Genomic DNA, 17,238 nt, shown 5'->3' with positions numbered 1-17,238 from the left:
TTCATGCGGCTGCCGGCCCCCCGAGGCAGCACAGACGGTCAGGGGCTACCACTTACTTTTATTTATAGGATCCGCCATGGGAATTCCAATCCGGATACAATTCGCAGCTTCGGGGCTCTCTGGCTGGGGGAGATCTTCACAGTTCGGCAGTTTCAGCCTCATCAGAATCATGGGATTTGATCTCGCAAAAATGTATTCCGTCTGACACAGGACATTTTCCAGGATTTCACATTCATCGCGACACAAGTCCCGGGGCTTTGGGACAGATGAGGTTTCATCACAGTATGGGAAGGCGTAGTGGCACAGGGAAGGAATGGCGAACTGAGAACACTTATCAGACAAGTGACTGGAGGTGCCGATCATGGTGAAGGCAGCTGGAAAACAAACACAATTATTAACTCCCAGGGGCAGGGTTTATCTCTCCCGGTTATCTAGTCAACAGATATCAGATGTAAACACACATTGGAAAGAATCTGCTGTGCTCAAACAGACAAGGCCAAGAGAAGGAGATTCATTTCAGATGTCTAAGCAGATTACTTTCACTGGCTTGAAAAAAATAATTTTGACTACAAAGTTAAAATAACAGGATTAAGTTACATATGTACCGTTTCCTAATAAAAAGAATTAATTAGGTTAAAGTACAATATATTTTTCATTTTTACTACAAAGCAACAGAACTTTGCGTTTCATCCGGTACTTTTTATTAGTTTTGTGAGGCTTCTAAAACATTTGACAGCTGCAGGGCAGAACTTGCTTTATGCAGTGACTGAGCCCGATCACAGGATTTAGTTCTGTGTCTTGCCTCTGAGCTGCTGGATGACTCTGGGTGACTTGTTTAACTTCTTTGTGGCTTGAATACTTTCTATTCCATCTTCTGAAAATGCGGCAACTCATCTGGAAGTTCTCGAAGAGCACAACTCAGTTGTTCCAGTGTGTATTATAGGATATTAGTGGTCACTTAGCCTAACCTCTTATCCCTGTACAAAAAGAGCACTAGCCTTTGCGTAACTCTACTGACAAGGAGCTTATACTCACAAGGCAGCCTAAGAGGTTGTTAGTACGCTGTTTCCCAAAGTATGTTCCTCAGAACATTAATTCTGTAGAATGTTAAAAGTGTTTGAGAAGTTGGGGTTCCATAAGCAAACAAGTTTGGGAAATGCTTGTTAAAAAAGTTAAATGGATTAAAAAAAAATGTTAATACTTTCCAGTAAGCTGGAAAATGTCCAAGAGAGGATTAATATAATTGGGTGACCCAATATTTATATCAGAACTCCCATTTATTTTTGTGAATACTTAGTAAAAAGTATGTTCAAATGTTCTTTTACTAGGTTGAAAGGTTTCTTCAATAGCCCCTCCCCCACAGTCCTGCCTCCGCTCTGGAATTTCACAGTCTTTCCGCTTGAAAGCCTGAGGGCTTCCGCAATGGGCAAATACATCTTCCTACAGTTGCTTCTTCAGGTTAAATAGCTCCCCTGGCCCTCTCTTAGCTCCTTCAAAGTCCTCACGGGACATAGTTTCTGGACTGTTGGCTATTCTGTGTGCCTGTCTTGGGTTTGTTCTTGCCTCTCTTAGATCCTAGAGTTGCCAGATAAACTACAAAGGACCCAGTTACACGTGAACTTCAGATAAACATTTGGGACATATACTAAAAAATTATCAAATGTAACTGGGTGTCTTGTATTTTTCAGTGCTAAAGCTGGCAACCTTATTAGAATTTCAGAAAGGCCATTTTAATGTGTTGCCAGGGTACGGGGCACAGAGGCATAATAACTACACTAATGGGAGAGGCACAGGCGGCCGCAACCACCAGAACTAGGTGTACGAAATCGTGCAAGGTGGCCGACACTACGTACCTCACGTGTGCTAGGTAGTGCTTCACTATTAGATTTCCATGAAAAAGATACTTTCAATTCAGGAAAGTGAAGGGTAAAATAGAGAAAGCTAGAGCAGGAAGAGACCTATGATCATCCTGCCTCCTCGCTCACTTCACAGGGAAAGAAAGAGATTTCCATGGAGAGTAAGAGTCTTTCCCCAAAGTCACAGTAATGGCAATATTGGGATTAGCATCCAGAATTATGGACTCTAAATTCATCTGCTTTCAGTCGACACAACGTTGCTTCCAAACAGTAAGCTCTGTGAGGGCAGAAACGTACCTGGCTTATTCCCCACAGCATCACATCCCCAGTGCCCAGCCCAGGTCCTGGTATGCCAAAGGCACCCAATAATATTTACTGAGTGTTTGAATGAATGTGAGACTTCTCAAAGTCTCCTTTTCCTCTAAGGGCAAACTCAATAAATTATTCTAATGTAAATTCCAGAGCAGAGATTGCATCTCCTGCTTTTTTATGGCCCTGCTCCTAACCCCTATGCTTAGCCTAATCCTTTGTCAAGAGAAAAGCTCAGTAAAATTTCTGGCGAGAAAAATTGTTATGCAAAGTATAAATATAATTTCATTGCTACGTACCTGTGATCTGATTTTCTATTTCCCCTTGCATATGCAGAGACTCCATATAGACAGTGCGGTTGCCAATAAATCTTGCACACGCAATCCCTCTGTACGGCTGACAGAATCCATCTTCTTCATACTCATCTCTAAAAACAGAGCACAGACATGAGAGGGTGCAGTACACACTTGCAGTTGGCTCTGACTGCGCGATGCCCCAGACAGTCACTAGGGGGCGCAGTCGGGCACAGTATCCTAAAGAATGGGCGAAGGAATCCGACTTTTTCCTCAGTTCCCTCCATCGTTTAAAACATCTGTTGGTCACGTCGGTCAAGTTTCCTTCACCCCCAGAAAAATCATCCTGAAGCACAAAATCATCCTTAAATATGGGAGAAAACACTTTTATTTTCGCAGCTGGTGGTGGGCTGGAAGATGATGTAGTTGTAAGAGTAAAGAGGGAATGAGTTGGAAATCTGGGCATATGTTTTACAGTTTTTCGTTTTTTAAGCACAGATTATTTCCTCTTCATTTGCTACAAAGGCGTGGGCGCGTTATCACCAAGGTACACTCGGACTGATATGTCAGTTAGGAGACTCCACGGGGTGAGAAGCTGGGGGCAGCTGGAAAGAAACCAGAGGGCAGTCCAGTTACGTGGCTCCTGCTTGAGACCTATTCTCTCCACCCTGCAGAGAGAGGTCCATGGCAAACCACGGACCGGACAATTTCAAATGAGTCACTAAATCCCAGGAAATCCAGAGCAAATGCCAATGGATGCTTGCTTTCATAATCCCCTAAAACTTAAAAAAAATCTTTAAAAAATTTTTGCTGCCTCAAATGACAATAATAAAAGGGAGGGCAGAGATTTTATTCTGAAGACAAGGGGATACCAGAAAGTGATGTGATTAGTGACAGTCTGGCAAATGGCTGGAGATCTAAGGCTGGAGATTAGGACCCAAGATGGCAGGTTCAGCTTGAAAGGACAGAGGCCAAAACCTTCCACAAGGGCCTATGATAAGCTCAAGACACCAGAGTACAGAATATCAATCTGCTTCTGAAAGGCAGACCACAGCCAAGCAGAAGGCTATCTGCCAGGTTTATGGGTGGACTTCTAGCCTGGATGCTCCTCCCCCGTTAACCTGGCTGGAACCAACACATCATCTGAACAAAGCATCATTTTTCCTCTTTAGCTTCTAAGTTAAAGTACTTTAGAGTAAAAATCAGGAGAACAAAATTCTCCTTCTACATTTAACATTTGCATATCCTTAGGCAACCTCCCAAGTCCTCTGAGCTATGGTTTTCTTATCTATAAGATGAAGCTAATAACTGACCTCTCGACCCTGTAAGTCACAGTCATGAGGATCCTATCAAGTTGTGTAAAAGCTTTTAAAAAGTGCTACACTGAGGTAACATACAATTATTATTAAAGCACTTACAGTTACCGAAGAAGACATTTATTTAAAGGAGAATTATTTACTAAGCTTCTACTTTGTAAAATCGACTGCGGTCAGTGCTGTGACCCTGGACTTCCACACCTGAGGGTTCAGTGAGGGAGTCTAGAAAGCCCACTAGAATAGGAAGCCAGGTGAAAAAATCTGATAGAGCTGATCCTTAAAAGACACTGGTTTTCAGTTGCTTTCTACTCCCTATTCACTAAAACAGTCATTTTGAAGGTGGAGATGGGAGCAGTATCTTCAGTGTAGTCCTCCGAATAGTTCGCAGTGCAAAGCTCTTAAAATCGTAATCTTTAAGTACATGTACAAATGAATATATCATATACCTGACATAAAGACACTGAAATTTTAATGTTGCAAAATCCTGCAAGCACTCTAAATGTTTACTTTCATAAATCCTAATGTTGAAGCCTTCTTGACTTAAATTTTACTTGGGTTGTAAAATTAGCCCCACTTTTATTGGGTAGCTAATCATAAACCTATGAGGAGAAAGAAGTTTCTCGATGATGCAGCCTTGGGATCTTGGAGACCGAAGTCCGGAGACCAGAATGCACCCCCCAACTCCCACCCCCACTATTACAGACAATGCTTTTCTATCCCTAGGCATTAGCAGACCTCTGGATTTTTAAGGTGTCATTATGAGAACACTTCTTCCTCCCCCGCATTAAACCCTCGAGGCCTCAATTTATATCTCTTGGGAGGACAAAACCCTGGAATTACCCCCAGATATAAATCCCTGACCTACTGGGAGTTTCCATATTTTATGTGTGAGGCTTAGGCTAAACTTCTTACCACCTTTCCAGTTCAAGATTCTAAGAAGACCCTTTGAATACAGTTTCTCGGAATAAAATGGAATGCAATCCCTTGGCTGCATATCTCTTACCAAGGGCTTAGAGCTGCAGGTGTATTAAATTTTTGACTGTGCCCAGAATTCTTGATATTCTGTCTAGTCTCTTGGGGACAGATATAAAAAACAAAACAAACAAAATTTTAAAAACCAGCATGTAATGTCACCTGCTAGGGAGTAGTTCTCAGTCCTGTTTGCTTATACAATCTCCTTAGGAAGCTTTTGAAAATACCAGTGCCCAAACCCCACCTCGGACCTATTAAGTCAGTCTCTGGGGATGCAGCTTAGGTATTCATGCGTTCTAAAAAGGTCTCAGGTGATTTGAATGTGGTGGAGAACCACAGCACTAGAAAAATAAACATGTATTAAGTGTCTGCCACTCTTTGTGCTGAGTACTATGCTAAGTGCTTTCGTCAAAGTAGCCCCTTGTGCAGTGTTATTATCCTTATTTATCAGAGGGAGAAACTCAAGTTCAGAGAAGTTAAGTAACTGGCTCAGATTCACAAAGCCAGTAAGTGGTGCAGCTAGGATTTAAACTCAAAATTCAAACTGAAGCTTGAATACCAGGCTGTTGGATCTGTAATGATGTCCTACTTTTCAATACTACTTTAAATTAAATCAGCCTAATAATAAATAAGAGGCTTTGTAATGAGCCTTTACTCTGTGCCAGGCACTGTTCAATTTCATTTATGTATAAAATCAATATTAAGTCATTTAATCCTGACAACAGTCTTATACAGAAGGTGAAGGTGTAATGATTCTCATTTTACAGATGAGAAAACTATAGGGTCAGAAAGAGCAAAGAACTTGTCTAATGTGACACAGCAAGCAGAAGAACTAGATTTGCCCCAGACTGTCACTTGTAACCATGGTATACAGCTTCCTTTCAAATGGCTGGCTATAGACATTTTTGCATTGCTTACAGGGGCCTTCTACTGTGAAGACGTTTTGGTATCTGCTGGGTAGCCAAAAGATTTTCTTTTAAACATCAAGTCGCAATCACCTTTCATCCTTTCCATTTTCCCTGCTGGCTGTGGCTGGAGGGGAACAAACGCTCCTCCAACATCAATCAGCTTTATGCTTTTCTCTTCTTTCATCGTTGATGCCCTCCATGCTCAGCAAATTGAAAACATGAAGCAGCCAGGCAGAAAGAGTGCAAGGGCACTTGCTGCGAGCGTGCCCGAGGCTGCGTTCTAGGGAGAAGAAAAGTGCACTAGGAGAGGGCAAGTGGAATCCTGGCCATTCATCACAGCAGCTGGCACAGACATGTGCCAGCTACCTCATCGTGGTGTCAGGATGCCCGGGAGCTTTGTGATGGGCACTCCTGTTTCTCATAAAGGTAATTTAGTTACTGTGTTACCAGCCCCTCAACCTTCCGAAGTCGCTGTCATGCGATAGGGAAAAGCCAACACAGTTTGCCCTCCACCTCTGGGGTCTCCCCCTTCCCCAGAGCAAGGAGCTTATGAGGGATGGTCACGCGAGCTGACAGCAATGATGACCAACGTGGCAGCAGTAGGAGTATCCACTCAGGAAACACCACGGATCGAGAATGGGGAAAACACTGCCCACGGGAGTTTGACAGTGGGAGTCAATAGCTACACATTCCTTGGCAAACCTCTCGGGTCTGGAACAAGGCTCTCGAGCGCTCTCCGAAAATGAAAACAACGCATTGCGTAGTGTGGGGTCTGGGAAGCCCACGATGTAGTTTTTTGAGAGTGGGGAGCAGGAAAGGAGGAGAAAGGATGGGTGGGTAGGTGGGGTATGGGGAATAAAAGGACGCAGAATACCCCAAATGGATGCCCAAATGGAGATGTGCCAAGTTTGGATCATCCGAGGCCTGCTGGCGCTCTCTTTAGTGTTTCCAGGGAGAGCAGGGTTTCTGCAGCATGCCTCAATTTAAGGCAGACAAGAGAGCAAACTCAACTGTTGTCTTAGACACGATTTCCAAAGAAACCCTTAATATTCGTAGAAAAACTGGTGAAAACGGAATGAAGTCTGTAGATTAGTTAGTAGCGTTGTACCAATGTTAATTTCTTACTCTTGGTATCAGTACGATGTTGATGCAAGACATTAACATTAGGGGTAATGGGATAAGAGCATAGGGAAACTCTGTACTACTTGTGCCGTTTTTCTTAAATATAAATATTTCAAAATAAAAAGTAAAACAACGAAAGAAAAAGAAAGAAAGTGTTACAGGATGGCGGGGGGTGGGGGTGGGAACCTTACTGTATACAGATGAGCAGGAGGGGCTATGGCGTGAGGGTATCGGGAAGGCCCTCAAATGACCTCACTTAATCTTCCAAACAACTTTATCAGAATCTATCTGGGCCTATCCCTGCGTGGCTGAATTCCCGTCACGAACAGTTCACTCATTTGTTTGAGCTTGGCCTACTTCTAAATTCAAATCCTTCCAGGAGAGATGACATACTTGGTCAGGAAGAGCTCAGTATAGATGGATTTTTTATTAACTGCTGTTGGCACTTTCATCTTTGTTGAAAGTTGTATACAAGGAGGGTGGGGCAATCGATGAGAGGTCCGTGTGTGAAGAGGAAGGCAATCTTCCTGGCCTTGCACTTCAGTCCAGGGCCAGCCTACGGCCAGTGAGATGACAGAGAAGGCCGACCAGGAGGGAGGGTATGGGAGACTGGTTCATCAGTCACTTGTTACAAAGGGATCTTTTCAAAACACAGACTTGATCAGGTCATTTCCTGCCTAAAATTCATCCTAGTTTCTGACTCACCACAGTTTCTTGACTGTAGTACACAAGGCCTTTCCCTAGTTCCTGCCCATTTTTCCAGCCTCGTTCCTGGCCTGATGAGCCTGTGAACTTAATGAGACTAGCCATGCTACTGACCTTGGTAGTCTCCAAACAAGGAATGCACTTTGCCACTCTTCTGGCTTTGCCTGTTCTCTTCCGGGGACCCAGCGCTCCCTCCATCCTCTTTCTCACCTTGTGGTTGCCTTTATGTCTTTAAGAACCCAATGCTCCAACTCCCCCGGGGAAAGTTAGTCACTGCCCACTCCACTCCCCCCTGCCCCCCCCGTCCAGCACCTTTATCACACCACTCCTACGCATTTCTGACTTCATATTATGTAGTGCCCACTTCACCACTACTCTAAGGCAAGGACCATGTCCGATTTGGCTTCGTAACTCCGGGGCCCGGCACAGTGCACAGCTCAGTAAATAAGAGCTGAATGAGGGAGAGGGTGCTGCTGAGAGCTGTTTCTACCCCCACCCCACTGTGCACAGACTGACCAACAGGGCTGTAATAGACATAACAGACATGGAGGTGACCTAGGCTAGCTCTCAGACATGGACCCTCTCCATACCAGAAGGACCCTCCAAACTGGAAACCACTCTCTTCTGCACCAGATTTTACACTGGGGCCTGACAGGCTCAGTCAAGCCGAAGTGATTCTTACTGATGAGTGAGGCCCTAACGTGTTCCCCTTTGGGGTAATACGACTAGTCAAAATGCATGCTCCCCCTTACTAGGAAGAGAATGGACATAAAGGGACTTTGCTAACTATAAAATCTCACTCAAACAAAACAAATACTTGTACACAAATGTTCATAGCAGCACTATTCACAACAGTAGAAACAACCCCAAAGGCTCACCAACAGTTGAATGGATAGACAAAATGTGGTAGATCCATACGGTGGAATATTATTCGCCACGAAAAAGGGACGAAGTACTGAAACATGCTACACTGTGGAAGAATCTCCAAACCATTATGGTAAATGAAATGAACCAGATGAGAAAGGCCACATAGTATACGATTCCATTGACATGAATGAGTAAATCCATGAAGACAGGAAGCAGACTGGTGGTAACCAGGAGCTGTAGGAAGGGAGGAATCGGGAATACCTCAATGGGTATAGAGTTTTATTTCGTTGTGATAAAAACGTTTTGGAACTAGAGAGAGATGGTGGTTGCACGGCATTGTAAATGTATTAACTGCTATGGAATCGCTCACTTTTAAATAAGTTAATTTTAAGTGATGTGAATTTCACCTCAATTTTTATGAAAAATCTCATTTATACACAAGGGACAAGGTAGAGGGAGCAACAGAGAGGAGCAGTTAAGTGGGGATTTTAAGCTTCAGAGCTGGGGAGAGATTTTGGGGCATGTTTCCAAGCACACTGGCCAAAAGTCCTGGCATTTTACACAGTCCCAGCGGGTTTTTTTGTTCTGATTCTCATGGTTCTTCAGCTGGAATGCCAGAGACAGTGCTCCGCAAGCCCACAACCTGGCAGCCTCATGGGGGACTGACCACCTTGAGTGGCATCTTCCAACACTTCTGAATTTACCCCACTTGGTGCCTCTTACAAGCCCCATTTTGAGCCATGGAGATGAAATCCCATCAAGATGCCTGTCCCCAGAGCCCTGAATCTTGGTTTGAAGGAAATCCATCATGCAGTTCAAAGAGATGCAGTATCCCTAGGTGTGCTCCAGTTAGCAATTTAGCAAAGTTCGGGTTATTTTCTCTCATGTGGGAGGTAATTTCACTTTACCAATGCAAATATAACTGGTAAGTTACATTTGCTTCCCCAAAGACCATCATGGACATAAATGATGGAAGGTATCCCTTTTTAAATTTGCAAATCAGGCCACATATTACCCTGATCTGGTTAGAGCACAGCCACGGCAGATCCACACCCATGGTGCTTCCCAGGGCTGGCACTAGTAAGCTTGGGGCTGGGTGCAAAGCTTCCCACCTCATAGGCAGGTTCTCCCTTGGGAGGTGCATCAGATCTCTTAAAGGTGAAAATCAGCTCTGTTTTTTCATTAAAAAGGGAGATACATGATAAAATTAAGAATTTGCATAAAGGATGCAGAATTACCCAATATGGATAAACACTCAGAGACACAGAAATTTTAAGAACAGAATATAATCTGGGGGCTTCCCTGGTGGCGAAGTGGCTAAGAGGCCGCCTGCCAATGCAGGGGACACGGGTTCAAGCCCTGGTCTGGGAAGATCCCACGTGCCGTGGAGCAGCTAAGCCCGTGCGCCACAACTACTGAGTTTGCGCTCTAGAGCCCGTGCTCCGCAACAAGCCACCGCAATGAGAAGCCCGCACACTGCAATGAAGAGTAGCCCCCGCTACCGCAACTAGAGAAAGCCCATGTGCAGCAACAAAGACCCAACGCAGCCAAAAATAAATAAAAATAAAATAAATAAATTAAAAAAAAAAGAATATAATCTGGTGTGGTCTAAAAAAGTTACCACCTCTCCAAAGCCACCTCCTTCCTTTTCCTGAAACAGCTTTGAGCCTTGAAGCATCCTTGGTTAACTGCCAACCAGGAGGAGGGAAAATAGTTTAAGTCATACCAGCTTGGAAGAAAAGGCCCTTGGAGAAGAGGTATCAGGATAAACATAGGTGGAGACATGGAAAGAGCTGGCTGGAGTGAAAGAGAGAAGGTGGGCATCTTGGAAGGAGAGCTGTCGGGGGCACCGAAAGTATACTTTGCCTCAGGCTGCCTGCGGTGGAGAGATTACAGGTTAAATGTGGGATCCCAACGCTATTGTCCAAACTCTGTTTTTAAAGACCAACCTGAAAGTGGGCATCAAAGAGGGTAATGTGTAAACACACTTGACCTTTAAGATCAGCTTTCAAAGTGACCCAATCAAGGCACATCAACCCGGAGAGGTGATGACTCACAGAGAAGACTTCAATCTACAAGGCTGAGAAATCAGCCCATCCTAATAGCCCTTCTCTTCCTGGAATGCCTTTGTAAGCACGAGCAATTGTGAGGCAACTGTGTCAAGTACCACGCGCTGTTTCCCACACCTGGACCCTGACAATTGGTAACTTTTATTTCCTCAGCAAAAGAGTCCGCTCTCTCACACCACTTTTTTGCTTTGAAAAATTACATGAAAAATTTAAAGTTTTTTTTTCCCCCTTGGCTGCGAACCATTAAAACAAACAGATGAATAACATTCTGTCATAGTTTCCAGAGCAGCACGTAATAGTTACTTGTGTCTAACTTAGAAATGGGAAGGTATTGGCTTTGCTTCATAGCGATGTTTAGGAACACAAGGGTTTTATTTCACTTTGGAAAAGGAGAATTACCCGGGCTTGTATCTCACAAATGTAACTTAAGGGGAAATTATGTGTGTGATAGATTTTATTCCTATTTAGACATGCATTTGGAATGATAGGACTGTACACGACAGTATTTGTAAGAATATGGAAGGTCACTAATAAAAAGGATGAGTGACTTTTGCCCCCTCCTATTTACTGAGGTTTCCGTGGTGGAGTAACCTTGTACCTTCTAAGAAGCCCAGGGGTGTTTTGACTTTTCCTCCTATGAAGGGCCTACTTTGCTCCTGAGCTCAGGCTGGCACTGGGAATGTACAGATGGGTCTTGGAGCCCCCACGTTTGGGGCCCCGAGTTCTCATTAGAAACCCTTTGGATGTTCTTTGGCAGTTCTTCAAATATCAGGCATTCCAATTACCCCCTAAATTGGCCCATTGAGAATAATGGAAGTTTAGAATAATATGACATGCACACATACCAATCTGGTCAGATTTTTTACCACAAGTGTTACTTGGATTGCTTTGATATTTTTTTCACTTTCCTTTTATGCCTACGGCCATGGATTGAAAAAAGGGGGTTTGTGGAAAGAGTGGTAAAGGGAACTTAGGGACTTCTTAGGAGGGTTTTGATTTCATCTTACTACTCAGAAATGGGGTGAAACCCAATCCCCCATTTTGCTTTTCTGTTTCATCTCAGCTTTGTTTCCCATTCCTTCTGCTGAGGGCAGTTAGGAAAGACTACTAGCCTCCATAAAAAGCAATGGTGAGTATAATGCCTCCCCCAACCCCCAGCCCCAAATAAGGCAACACAGAGGTGCCCATGTCAAACATAAAAAAAAGTACACATTTTTAAAAAAATGTAAAGAGGCAGAAATTCCCAGTAAAATAAGGTTTGATTTGTAAGGCACCAAATGGTAATATTGTAACTGGACAAGCGGTATCTGTTAGACAAGGGGGTCTCTGGGACAGAGCTGTGAAATCCAGTGGACTCTTTAAAGAGAAATGAGGAATGAGGGTGAATTTGTGGGGCTGCTTTAACTAGAATGGGAAAGTGCAGAGCAGAGAAAGGGGAGGCCTTATGTTCTCGGCATTGGGATACCAACGATATGATCCCTGTTCACTAGGACTTTACATTCTATGGGGGAGAAACGTGAGTGTGATAAACATCACCTCTGTTACCCTTTCCCTCCTTCTCTCCTTCTCCCCATTCCTCTTTCTTTTCAACCAAGTTTGCTGAAACCTTGTGCTAAGAATAAAAGAAAGCACATACAACTGAGGCTGGGAAGGCTTCTGGAGGAGGTGATAGCTCCAAAAAGGAATAATTCAACAGATTGTGGATTAAATGGTATGCTACCAAGATAAGTGGAGTCGAAGACAGAGTGAGAGTTCATGGAGTAATGGGGGGAGTGGGGTGGGACAGGCCCAAGGGGACTTCTCTGTGGACTCAAATCCTACTTTCATGTTCCTTTAAAGTCTTTATAACATAGTCTTATTTCAATCTGCTACCTCAAAATTATAAAAAAATGGGGAGGGAAGGGATTTTATAGTGAAGACAAGGGGACACCAGAAAGTGATGTGATTAGTGACAGTCTGGCAAATGGCTGGAGAGCTAGGGCTGGGGATTAGGGCCCAAGATGGCAGGTTCAACTTGTCTACAACCTGGCACAAGGGCAATACATGCAAGACACAGAGCACAGAACATCCAGCTGTCTCATGGAGAGAGCTGAGTCTATGTCAGAGCTGGCAGAAAATGGTAAGGGGCCCGCTGGCAGAACTGGTTGTGTGTGGAGGGGGACTGTGAACTCAGGGCAGGCACCAAGCCTTGTGGCTGTCCCCTGGGTCTGTTTATTGTCTAATGGAGTCATTCCTTTGGAACGGGACTTTTCCGACCTCTGGTCCAACCCCTTCTAAGGCTGAAAGAACCAAGAGTGAGTGGCTATATGACTTGACCAAGTTCACCAAGTAGTTGGATGGTCAAAGTGCAGTGTCCGGGCAAGACCTGGGCTTTGGAGACCCACAGAACTGGGTGCAGTCCTGACAGCTGCCTTCCAGCTGTGCGTGGCCTGGGGCTAGGTGTGTAATCTCCTCATCTGTAAAACTGGTGTGTTGTATAAGATTGTGTATACAAACTATTCAATCATGGTAGTTGCTTATGAAGTATAAGTTCTGTTTTTGCTCTATTTATTCTAGAAATAGGTGTACCGATTTACCAGGTACTATTGTTGGCACTGGAGAGAAGAAAGCAGACAAAAATCCCCACCCTTGTAGTGCTGACATTCGCTTAGATTTCTAGCTGGAAGCTCTTTCTCTCACTCCCTTTTATAATTTGCATCTTGCAGTTCCTTCTCATTGGACCAAAGATTAAGTCATACATAAAATCATGCATGTGTGTGAACTCTGAACATGTTGGGGACAGAAGTAGGTATGGCTTATGAATCAGAAAGGCCAAGACTTAGGCGTTAGCCTTTAAGAAGAGAAGTTTGATTAAACCACCCCTCCTTGGTCTGCTCCATAGACTCTGCCTCCTTTCCCATTACTGTGGGTAGATGCTCTGTGCTCCACTTTAAGGCCCAACAACCACTGAGCGCATGGACCCCACCCCCTCTCACCTATCCATGGATATTGCTCTGGTAATTGTCCCTTTTCTCTTCTATATTGCCATTTCCCCCCATCTCTACTGGATCATTCCCATCAATACATCAATGTACTATAATACCTCCCACCGTAAATTCTCTTCAGACTGTGTCCCCATTCAGCTACCTCCACGTTTCTGTACTCCCTTTTATAGGAATACTCCTCTCAAGGATGTCTGTACCTGCTTTCTCCAGTTCCCCCATTGGCTCTTGGACCCACCCCAACCAGGCCTTTGCCTTGGCATTCCATTGAAAGAGCTCATGTCAAGGTCAGTGGTCTCCATTACTAAATCCAACAGTGAATATCCAGTCTTTATCATTATTGACCTAGCAGCAGTATCTGACACAGCTCTTGAAATACCTTTTTTCACTCAGCTTCCAGGACAGGCTTTCTCTCTTGGTTTTCCTTTTACGTCTTTGGCTGTGCTTTCTCAGTCTCCTGCGCTAGTTCAAAATTTTAGTCATTGAGAGCCCTAAGTCTCAGTCCTCAGACCTCTTCCTTGTACTCTCTCTCCCTACCTGAGCTTCCTGTCTCCTAAGCTTTAAATGACCATTTCTGTACTGAAGACTCCCACACTCTTATCTACAGCTGAGACAACTCTCTGAACTTCAGCCTTCATATTCCCACTTGGGTATGTAAAAGGAATTCAAACTCAACGTGTCTACAATTGAAATCTTTATTTCCCTCCAAGACCATTCTGAAACTCTTCCACCATCCCAGTAAATACCGATTCCTTCATCTGCTCACAACGAAAACTTTGTGCTCTCCTTGATTTTACACTTTCTCTCACAACCATATGCAAACCAGCAGCCCATGCTTCCACCTCCTCCTTCAAAACCGATCCCAAACCTACCTTTACTGCTACCCTCCGGTTCAGGCCACCATTATCTCTGCATGATTTTTTTTCCAGTAGCCTCACAACTGGTCTTCCCACTCCCACTCTTGGCCGCCTTCCCCAGCCTATTCTCAGCGCAGCAGCTGGAGGAATCCTTGTTTATGTCCCTCCCCTGCTCAAACTCCTCCAAAGACTTCCCTTCTTGTGTTAAGGAAACACTGGAGTCCTTACAACGTCCCTACATAGTCTTCTGCTGCTCCCACCACCTCTTTGACCTCATGCCTACCACTGTTCCCTTGCCCTTATCTAACTGATTATTACCTATTCCATTTAGTATCATCAGATATCCTCTGTAGTGATACATTTAATTGTTTATCGTTTATATACAAACTTCACGGGGACAGGAACTTTGGTTTGGTCACAGCTGTGTCCCCATTGCCTAGAGCAGTGCCTAGTGAGTATCAAGTTGTTGACACTTAGTACATACATACATACACGTTTAATGAGTGAATGAAATCTCTCCCAGTTTTTGCTTTAACTTCTGTGTGGTGGCAGCAAAGAGGGAAACTGAGTTCATCTCACAGCCTGAAATTTACAATTTCTCCCCTTGCCCAGCCCAGACACTCAAGCTCCCCACGCACTTAGTTCCGCTGAATGGAAGAAACGAAGATGGGAAGGAGAGGAGAAGGGGCGACCTTTAAGAGGAGCAACAGTTTAACTTGAAAACTAAATTGGCTTCCAAAGCACTGCTTGAATTTGACCCCTCTCTTCCCTCCAGGCCCAGCCCATCACCCCCCTCAGCTGACGACTCCCCTAACTGGGAGACCAGCCTCCAGTCTTCTTTTCTTCCAAACCCACCCTTCGTGAAGCTGCCAAAGGGCCATCTAAAATGGAAATCTATGTCATCCCTGTGGCTGGCGCGTTCCATAAACCACGCTGCCATCGTCAGGTACACAATAAATACTGGTTACTTCAATGTTTATAAGATGAGAAGGCCACAAACTTTTGTTAATTTAACTTTCAAGTTCAAGTGGTTTCCTCTTCTCTTCCTCATTTCTTCCACTTACCTTCAGAAGTTATCAAGATTGTACTCTTTCCTCAACAAGATTTTCAGCATTGAGGTAGATTAAAAAAAGAAGCATGACCTTTGACTTTTAGCTATGGGTATGATTTGTAACCATACCCAGATGTTTATGAAAATAGTATATTGCCCCAGAAACAACCCCCAAAAAGGCAGGAAGGGAGGATGGATGCTTTCTGTACACTGACTATGTGCCAGGAATCATCAAGGTAGTAGAATTACCTGCATTTTCTAGTTGAAGAAACTGAGGTTCAGAGACTAAGTCTCTTGCCCAAAGCCTTGGGCCTCACTCCAAATTTCCTGCTGTTTCCACTATAAGAAATACTATAAAGCTAATATAAATATATGAAAATATGTACACATATGATTTAATGAAAAAGAAACACCGAAGAGTATTTGCACATATGACGCTGCTATGTGGGGTTAGGGTTATGTAAAATGAGGCTGCTATGTAAAATGGTTATATGTACATAGACAAGGAAGGAGTTTAGATGGAAATAGTCAGTGTTGATTGTATTGAACCACGTGTCCTCCAAACTGTCCCAGTGCTTAGCAGTGATATAGTAGTTAGAGTAACACTGAGAAAACAAGCTCGAGAAAAAGTGCTCAATTGTGTGTATACTTCCTAGACTTAGCAGAGGGGAGAGAATTTCATAAGCAGTATTTGGTTTTCTGGAGGAGGAGAGGAAGGAGGCAAATATTAAGGAGATGTCTAAAGCCAGAGAGGAGGAAGATGAACAGAAAAGATCCCTCCCAGGTGCTCTGGCTTGATACAGGTTCTCTCTATTCAGCAAGGGCTGTTCCCACTTCCCAGAAATTGATAGGAAAAATGCTGGCCAAGTAAGTTTCAAATTTCTCTAGGGCATTACCTAACAAGCAGGATGCTGGGACTGATCTTGGCACTGCTGAGTGGAAAAATCACTGGGCTGGAAATCAGAGGACCAGGGTCCTTGGTGCTGATCTGGCTGCCAACAAGCTTATTTCTACGTAACTTGGAGAGGTCACTTACCCTCTTTTTTCCTCAGTTATTCCATTTGTATAATATGGAAGTTGAACTATCTGATGTGTTCTTTCCAATTCTAACCTTTTACGGTTGTTCTAGTCTTAGCTCTCATCCTGTCCCACCAAGACGATCGCCGTATCCTCCTGACTGGTCTCTTGACCTCCGTTCTGGACGCTGTAAATTGGTATTTCACACTGCTGCAGAATGAGCTATCTGAAAGCTAGATCCGATCATCTCTTTCTTACAACTGCAGTTACTCTCCACTGCATAAAGTCCCCTGGTGACGGTCCTATCACATTAACAGAGGTCACAAGGCCCCTGAATGTCCAGCCCCATCTCCTACCATTGCCCTTCTCGAACTCCAGGCCCTAGTAATAAGGAACAGCTGGTAGTTTCTGAACACACCACACTATTACTGACATTTATGCCTTGGCTATTTCCTTCCAAGAAATCCATTCTTACCTTTCTCCACCTGGCTCACCGTCCTTTATCCTTCCAGTTCTAGTTCAGTCTTAGCTCTCTTAAGATGCTTTCCTGAAACCCCCAGATTAGTCTATGAGTAGCTTTGCTCTCTCCACCCTCCTGCACTTACTTCATTAGTCTAGGATTCTTTATTGAGATATCTGTTCCTCTACCAGGCAGAAGGTTTCTAAAGTGCGGCAGCTTTTCTTATTTTTCCTTGTAGTCTCTGAGTGAGGTCCCCCATCTCACTCCCAGCAGAGCCCAGTCCATTTAACCCGGTTTGCAGAAGGTGCCCAAGAAATGTTTACGGAATTGCAGAGACTTCCTTCAGCCTTCAACCAGCAGCCTTCCGCAAGCACTCCTTGGAATACAATCCCAAAGGGGGACCAAGGCAGGTTCCATCCCTATTTCTTAAGTGCATTTAGCTATAGCTCCTCTAG

General features: G+C 44.1%; 1 protein-coding gene across 1 annotated transcript in view; it reads right to left on the bottom strand.

Annotated features, from left to right (window-relative positions):
• Window positions 1-17,238, bottom strand: part of ROR1 (receptor tyrosine kinase like orphan receptor 1) — a 169,563-nt gene that overhangs the window by 33,400 nt on the left and 118,925 nt on the right. The window contains exons 5-6 of the mRNA XM_065885120.1: window positions 2,465-2,592; window positions 57-374 (exon numbers count right to left, since the gene is read on the bottom strand). Of these exons, the coding sequence (XP_065741192.1) occupies window positions 57-374; window positions 2,465-2,592 (446 nt within the window). The remainder of the gene's footprint in view (window positions 1-56; window positions 375-2,464; window positions 2,593-17,238) is intronic.

The sequence above is a fragment of the Phocoena phocoena genome, chromosome 1, assembly GCF_963924675.1.
Source record: "Phocoena phocoena chromosome 1, mPhoPho1.1, whole genome shotgun sequence".
In the NCBI taxonomy this organism is placed as follows: Eukaryota; Metazoa; Chordata; class Mammalia; order Artiodactyla; family Phocoenidae; genus Phocoena; species Phocoena phocoena.
The sequence above is the reverse complement of the archived record's forward strand: the minus strand, read 5'-3'. Positions and strand labels throughout refer to the sequence as shown.